The sequence below is a fragment of the Canis lupus genome, chromosome 30 (assembly GCF_011100685.1).
Source record: "Canis lupus familiaris isolate Mischka breed German Shepherd chromosome 30, alternate assembly UU_Cfam_GSD_1.0, whole genome shotgun sequence".
Lineage (NCBI taxonomy): Eukaryota > Metazoa > Chordata > Mammalia > Carnivora > Canidae > Canis > Canis lupus.
Genome location: NC_049251.1, coordinates 2,818,358 through 2,827,043, shown reverse-complemented (window position 1 = coordinate 2,827,043; position 8,686 = coordinate 2,818,358). Strand labels below are relative to the sequence as shown.

Sequence of the window (8,686 nt, the reverse complement as noted above, 5' to 3'; positions counted from 1 at the left end):
GTGTGTGCTTGCGGAGAGGGGCAGAGGTGTAAGGAGAGGGAAGAAGAAAGAATCCCAAGCAGACTCTGTCCTGAGCATGAAGCCCTCCTGGGGCTGGATCCCACGCCCATGAGCTCATGACCTGAAAGGAATCCAAGAGTCAGATGCTGAAACAACGGAACCACCCAGGCACTCCATCTTCACAGGCATTATTCAAAAATCATTCATTCATTAATTCTCATATCTGGAGAGCCAAAGAAATGCCATAACATTTCTAGGCCACTATCATCACCACCGTCTTTAGAAAGACCCAGACTTGGGTCCCTCTCACAGCCTCCCACTGCTCCAGGCTTCTTGCACCGTAGGTAACCCATACAATTTCAGAAGAAAATTAATTAAATAGAAATTCTGTGCAGCTGTTGATTAGAGGAAGCATAAAGATATCGCACAAAAGCTTCTTTGAGCAGTAAGATATTTTATAAGGAAACTAGATAGCAAAGGCTTTCCTTTGTCCCAGGAAAACATAATGAAGCCTACCTCATCCCCAGCTCCAGAGAAGAAGACAGCAAACCTGTGTTAGAAATAACTGCAGGAATTCTCAGGTTAGCTAAATAATAAAGGCTCCATGCTTAAGGGCAATTCATAAGAATATGCATCCTGCAAAGACCAAATCTTGAAACTATGATCTTTGAAGAGAAACTCAGCATTTGCACAAAGATCCATACCTGTGCGACACAGATCACATACACCATAAAAGTGGGACCAACATGGATGCTATTCTCCATGCACACAGGTTAAGGGTTCTAACAGCTTCTTAATGAAGTGGAATGGGAGATTGATATGGGATCCCCTGAATTCCCTGTATAGTAGAGTGTAAGATCACCATTCTCAAAAAAACCCTTAGTCATTATGAAATTTTGTTAAGAGTTAAGCAACCGCCTTGGGCATAGTTACTGGTAGATATCTGTATCTTCCCGTGCCATTTTTAAGAAACCATACATAAAAGAATACATACATTATGATTCCATTTATACAAAATTCAAGAACACAGTGATAGGAATCTGTGGTGATTGGAATCAGAACAATAATTGCCTGTGGGTGTAGAGATTGCTTGGAAGAGAGCGGAGCCTACAGGAACTTTCTGGGTGGAGATGTTCTATATCATGATTGGTTACATGGATATATGCAGTTTTTAATTCATCAAATTGCACACTTAAAATATACACACATCAATTTGTAATTTTAAGATAAGATTTATAGAAATTTAAGTCAACATAAAAAGAAAAAATTACTCAAGCTCTTAGGTTACTGCAATGAATAGCTGTTTTCTAGAAAAGCCCCTTTATCAGAGCACATTCTTTATATATCTAACTACATGTACATATATATATATATATGTACATGTAGAATATTAATTCCAGTGTAGTTAACATGCAGTGTTGTATTCATTTCAGGTATACACTATAGTGATTCGACAGTTCCATATATTATTCAGTATTTGTCAAGATAAATGTACTCTCAATCCCCTTCACCTATTTCACCCATCATCCCACCCATCTCCCTTCTGGTAACCATCTGTTTGTTCCCTATGGTTAAGAGTCCATTTTGGGATTTCTTTCTTTCTCTTTTTTCCCTTTGTTCATTTGTTTTGTTTTTTAAATTCCACACATAGGCATGAAATAATTTGGTATTTATCTTTCTCTGACTTATTTCACTTAGCACTACACTCTCTTGATCACCCATGTTGTTGCAAATGGCAGGATTTCATTTTTTATCCCTTGTATATGTACCACCACATCTCCTTTATCCATTCATCTATTGGACACTTGGGCTATTTCTATGTCTTGGCTATTGTAATTAATGCTTTAACAAACATAGGGATGCATGTATTCTTCTGATGTAGTGTTTTTGTATTCTTTGGGTAAAAGAAGATCCCATAGTGCAATTACTAGATCATAGGGTAACCCTGTTTTTAATTTTTTAGAACTCTTCATAATGTTTTGCACAGTGGCTGCACCAGTTTGCATTCCCACCAGCAGTGCACAAGAGTTCCTTTTTCTCCATGTCCTCGCCAACACTTCTCTCTTACGTTTTTCATTGTAGGCATTCTAACAGGTGTGAGGTGATATCTCATTGTGGTTTTGGTTTTGGGGGGGGCATTGTTTTTTATTTGTTTGCTTGAGAGAGAGAGAACACAGAGGGAGAGGGAGAAGCAGACCCCCACTGAGCATGGAGCCAGATGTGAGGCTCAATCCCAGAACCCTGATATCATGACCTGAGCCGAAGGCAGACACCTAACCAACTGAGCCACCCAGGTGCCCCTGTGCTTTAAAGTTGTAAGCATTGTCCAAACTGTGTTAGGCTAAGCCAGGTTATATATTAGGGATACCTAAAAGCAGTTAACTATTATTAATTGTGTCTGTCTCACACCTATACTTGACTGCTGCTAACTGAGCAGCATGCTGCCTAGCAAAGCACTGAAAAAGAAAACAGAAAGCACCATCATAAAAACCAACATGTCCTTTGGGAGGCTGACAGATGGCTATGTCATCTTCTGTTCTTGTTTATCTTTCATCCTTTGCCTTATATTTTCCTCCTGTGGTCAGGAGACATGTTTAACTTTCTCCTCAAAATGTCACATATAACCTCTTTATTGAGTTTTAGAAAGTGATTGGCCCTAAATAATTTAAATTATATAATTCAAAACAGAAATAATGCAGTTTCATTTGTGATATAATTTAAATACTGTTAAACACAATGAAAATCAATAAGATCGTTCTTTATTATTTATACTTAGTCATCATGTGCACATGTGATATTTAGAAGTTTTTCACATACTTTGGGAATTTCCCAACTGCCATAAATTAAAACTCTGCATGATATTGTCACACTGAAATCATCGTTTGCACCATAATATTTAAAGAGTGATAAATGGCACCCAAACTGTGTAATTGCGTCACTTAGGTGAGAAGTGTGCTTCTACTGATGGCATGTGTTAGTCAGGATGTGAGATTGAAATATATTTACTGTGATGTTGGAGGTTTTCCAACTTAGGTGATGTGTGTGTTTGTGTGTGTATGTGTGTGTGTGAAAGAGAAAGAACAACATTAACAGATATTTCTCTCGATATATATATATAGAGAGAGAGAGAGTGAGTGTGAGAGTGAGAGAGAGAGAGAGAGAGAGAGAAATGCTAGGAGAAAAATTGATTATATATATGCATGTGTTTATGAGAATATTAAATTATCTGCATTCTGACATGTACCTTTCTCTTTATTTTAATATTTATAACGAAGTATACATTTTATAGAGTGGTTTCTTTTTTTCACCAAATTTTTGTTCCTGAATCAATGGTGCATTTCACAGTCAATAGCCTCCCAGTCCTGGAAGTACTGTGTACACACACACAGGACTGAGACTTTGATGGAGAGGGTAATACCTTAATGTGCATTTCATCAGATACCCAGCTGCCCACATACTAAATAAGCAGGAAACTATTCACAAAATGAATGTTTTCTGTTTGTCTGGTTGTGCTTTCTGGGCACTGCTTCAAACATATTTTTCAGATAACTTAAGCCCCCAAAAAGCATATTGGAGAAATATTTAATTTTTTTAAAAAGTAGAATTGGAAAAAAAATTAAAAAAATAAAAAGTAGAATTGGTTTGGCCAAAGTTTCACAGAACTTGCACCAAATGAACAAAACCGTAGCCATTTTTATGGCATTCTAAGATACATAGATTGAATGCCTTTAAGAGAAACATTTATAGATAATATATTTTAAAACTTGAGAAACTTGGAAAACAAATTTTCCATCTTCAGCCTGTTTTATAGTAGCAAGCACAGTTCTTATGCATAGTTGACAGCTAGATATTTATTTAATGATTGCAAATTTTTTTTGGTGAACTGTATTTACCTGTCCAAAAAAATAGAATAATTTTGATCTTTCAGTGAAAAAAAGAACTCAGTCGGCAATGTTAGTAATTTGCTTGGTGCAGATATGACCTACGGTGCTTTTTGTAATATCTTCTCTTCATATCTGTAGCTGTTACATTAAAGTGCAACTATAGCTGAAATTCGGGAATGTATGCATGCTGAGAGATGCATTTGGGTGACCTTTAAGACTTGGTCCCTGATCTCAAAATTAATTTCTTTCCATCTAGTTAGAGAGGACTGATTACTAAGCTACTGAAATCATGAGCAACATTGTTTTTTAAATACAAACTTCATACGTTGACTCAGTAAAGTGATAATAAGAAAATAGAAAATAAAAGTTGATTAAAATGAAGTGCGGACAATTTGAAAACATTAACTCTAAGTGGGAACTATAACTGTTGTAGAATGTAGGTGATAGATTTTCTTATTTCAGTGTTTGCACTAACTGCCTAAAATATCTACCAAATTAGCATTTCAGAAATAGGACCATATGCTAAAATAACATGACTTTACACCTCACTGCTTTGTATGTAAATGTAAGGACATTTTTAGCTGTAATGTTCAGTAGAAGAAAATAATGGGCTGTTAAATCTCTAACGGTGATTGAACTAATTTTTATAAGACTATTGTAGAAAAACGTTGCCTAGATCCAGCTATTTTTCCTAGTCTGTTGTTTGCAAATCTGAGCATTCTCCAGTTCACTTCAACTCAATTCATTCAGTTATTACCATATTTTCAAAACTTTCTAAGAAGAAGGTAACTATTAGCTTTGATTCCTCCCCTTTTCCACACAATCTTTGGGTTTTATAGTTTTATTAGCAAAGCAAGTGGAAATGCATCTGATTCCCTACTTTGAAAAGAATTTGATTTCTAGCAGATATTTCATAGTTACATCTTTTACTAGAATTTATCTCTTTGCCAGTTTTATAATCTATATTACAAAAATATTATCCTTATGTTTAATCTGGCTTGGTGGTATATAGCATATCCTTCAGAAACAGCATGTGTCTTTTTCTTTCGTTTTACCACTAGCCAAATTTTCTCTGCTGTATGGCTATTCACATTACCATAAATTTCTATACAACTTAAATAATTTTTAAATGCAGTTCTATACAACTAAATAGCAAAACAAATAAACAAAAACAGCAAAAAACAAATCCAATTAAAAAATAGGGAGAAGAGGGGCTTCTGGATGGCTCAGTTGGTTGAGTGTCCCACTCGATTTCAGCTCAGGTCATGATCTCAGGGGTCTGGGATGGAGCCTAGTCAGGCTGCACCCTCAGCAAGGAGTCCACTTGAGGATTTCTCTCCCTCTCCCTCTATCCCTTCTCCACCCCTCCACTCACATAAATAAATGAATCATTTTTTTAAAAGAACAGGAAGAGGAACTTAATAGCCAGTTTCCAAAAAAGACATACAAATATCCAACAGGTACATCCAAAGTTGCTCAACGTCAACTAATTATCAGACAAATACAAATCGTAACTACAACAAGATCACTTCACACCTGTTAGAATGGTTATTATCCAAAATAAAAGAGATAACAAGTGTTGGAGAGATTGTAGAGGAAACAGAACCCTTGTGCCCTGTTGGTGGGAATGTAGATTGGTGCAGCCACTATAGAAAACAGTATGAACATCCCTCAAAAAAATTTAAAAAAAGAACTATAATATAATCCAGCAATTCCACATCTGGATAGATATCTGAAGGAAATTAAATCACTATCTTGAAGAGATATATGCACCCTCATGCTCATGGTAGCATCATTCACATAGTCAAGACATGGAAATAGCCTAAGTCTCCATCGATAGATGAATGGATAAAGAAAATGCGGCATAGTTATACAATGAAATATTATTCAGCCATAAAAAGGAATTCCTGTCATTTGCAGCATGATGGAGTTTGAGGGCATTAATGATAAGTGAAATAAATCAGACATACAAAGACAAGTACTATATGATTTCAATTTTGTGTGGAATTTTTAAAATCTGAACTCACAGAAACAGAGAACAGATTGGAAGTCCAGAAACAGGGGTGTAGGTGAGGGCAATAAGTGAAGGTAGTCGAAAAATACAAATTTCCAGTTAAATGATAAAAAAAATTCTGTGGATGTAATGTACATTACTTTCAAATATGCAATATTTACTATAGTCAACAACACTGCATTGTGTATCTGAGAGTTGCTAAGAGATTAGACCTTAGAAGTTCTCATCACAAGAAAAAAAAATCATTAACTATGTGAGGTGATGGATGTTAACCAAACTTACTATGATAATCATTTTGCAACATATACCATCATCAAATCATTATGTTGTATATCTTAAACAAATGCAATGTGTTAAGTCAATTACGACTTCATGAATCTGGGAAGAAATCTAAAAATGCACTTCTACTCCCCTCAGACTACTTTTAAGATGCTTTAGTTATGAGTTTCATTTCACAACCTATGAGATGATTGCAAATTCATTTAACTTGTTGTCCACTAATGTATAGAAACAAATGAAGACCACCCAAATAAGAACAAACAGACACTATTTATCCACAGCTAGCTATAGGGAGGGAGTCAGCCACCTTCATTGGCATTTGGCAGAGACTCAAAGCAGGTGGGGGAATGGAAAAGTTTATAGTCTAATAGAGAGAAGTCTTCAGAAGTGCCCTGATTGGAGTGTTTGGGCATGGGAAAGCTAGAGGCTAGCTAACCAGAAGTGGGCCATCTTATGAAGTTGGTTTGGAAAGCATATTTAGCAAACTCTGATTGGTTCTGAATTGGAAACAAGGATATAAAAAAAAAATAGGGGAGTTGGTAGTCACTGACCAAGACCCAATCATTCTGGACTTATTGTGACATAGGCTGAGATTTAGTTTCCTGGATTGGCTGCTGCAGAAATTGTGGGCTAGTGTCCTGTTGTCATATATGGTCTTATCGTTGCCTATCTGCATATTCAATCTCTTCTGTGTCAGAATTTCAGCTTAGTGGTATTTGTTTTTGTTTTTTGGGGGTTTTTTTGGCTGGGTACAGTATACTTTATTGATGGTACATGACAAGGTAGGGCTCCCCAAGCCCCTCCCCTTCCTTAGGAGGTCTGGGATGTAAATTGAAGGTCAGGAGATTCTCAGTGTGTTGGGGGATTAAGTTGGGGCAGGGACTCCCCAGCAGCTGAGGGCCTCTCTCTTCCTCTTGTTCTCACTGGGGCTGGTGGTCCAGGGGGCTCTTACTCCTTGGAGGCCATGTGGACCATGAGATCCACCACCCAGTTGCTATAGCTGAACTCATTGTCAGACCAGGAAATAAGCTTGACGAAGTGGTCATTGAGGGCAATGCCAGCTTCAGCGTTGAAGGTGGAAGAGTAGGTGTCACTGTTGAAGTCACAGGAGACAACCTGGTCCTCAGTGTAGCCCAGGATGCCCTTGAGGGGGCCCTCTGATGCCTGCTTCACCACCTTCTTGATGTCGTCATATTTGGCAGCTTTCTCCAGGCGGCAGGTCAGATCCACAACTGACACATTGGGGATGGGGACATGGAAGGCCATGCCAGTGAGCTTCCTGTTCAGCTCAGGGATGACCTTGCCCATAGCCTTGGTGGCGCCAGTGGAAGCAGAGATGATGTTCTGGGCAGTCCCTCGGCCGTCATGCCACAGCTTCCCAGAGGGGCCGTCCATGGTCTTCTGGGTAGCAGTGATGGCATGGACAGTGGTCATGAGGCCCTCCACGATGCCAAGGTGGTCATGAATGACTTTGGCCAGAGGAGCCAAGCAGTTGGTGGTGCAGGAGGCATTGCTGACAATCTTGAGGGAGTTGTCATACTTCTCGTGGTTCACGCCCATCACAAACATGGGGGCACCAGAAGAAGGAGCAGAGAGTATGACCCTCTTGGCCCTGCCCTTCAAGTGAGCCCCAGTCTTCTCCATGGTGGTGAAGACCCCAGTGGACTCCACAACATACTCAGCACCAGCATCACCCCACTTGATGTTGGCGGGATCTCGCTCCTGGAAGATGGAGATGGCCTTCCCATTGATGACAAGTTTCCCGTTCTCAGCCTTGACCGTGTGGTGGAATTTGCCGTGGGTAGAATCATACTGGAACATGTACACCATGTAGTTGAAGTCAATGAAGGGGTCATTGATGGAGACAATATCCACTCTGCCAGAGTTAAAAGCAGCCCTGGTGACCAGGCACCCAATATGGCCAAATCCATTCACTCCAACCTTCACCATTGTGTCTCAGGGACACAGCTGGCACTGCACCAGAAGATGTGGCTGTCTGTTGAACGAGGAGGAGCAGAGAGTGAGCTTACTGTTTTCACCAGATGCAAGGATGGCTGGTAGCTGGGTGGGTTCGGTGAGACATGGCATAGGAATTGGGTAGCTAATAGGGCAGCATTGTGATGCCAGGCAGCCAAATTCTATATGATAGACAATAGGAAAATTGTATGGATGGGGAAGTAGATGGAATGACCCTGAAGACCTCCTTCAACTTTAAGAATCTTATGATTCTGGGAGATAGTCATGGAGAAAGGCAGTCATTGGCATGTGGTCTTTTAAGTCCTGCATGGTCATGTAAGAATAGGCCTTGGCCCTGGAAGACCTCCTTACCAGGAGATAAAGAGTACCTACAGCTTGTGCTGAGCTTATCACATCATGTGGGAATATCTTTTCCTATTTTAGAATAAATATGCCTTCGTTGTTCTGCTTAAGTCTGTATGTCATACAGCACCTGGTCAACCTCACTATTATATTTATTCCTGGTAGGGAGGGAATCAGGTCCTTGACCCGC

The 8,686-nt window shown here is 39.1% G+C and overlaps 1 protein-coding gene across 1 annotated transcript; it reads right to left on the bottom strand.

The window, feature by feature from the left end:
• Positions 1–7,002: 7,002 nt before the first annotated feature.
• LOC106558049 (glyceraldehyde-3-phosphate dehydrogenase-like) lies at positions 7,003–8,142 on the bottom strand. Its single transcript, XM_038579969.1, has one exon. It carries the CDS (start codon positions 8,125–8,127, stop codon positions 7,126–7,128), a length of 1,002 nt encoding a protein of 333 aa, XP_038435897.1. The 5' UTR covers positions 8,128–8,142; the 3' UTR covers positions 7,003–7,125.
• Between the last annotated feature and the right edge of the window lie 544 nt (positions 8,143–8,686).

Coding starts and splice junctions, on each gene's coding strand:
- LOC106558049 (XM_038579969.1), bottom strand. CDS start 8,127: ATGGTGAAGGTTGGAGTGAATGGATTTGGCCATATTGGGTGCCTGGTC.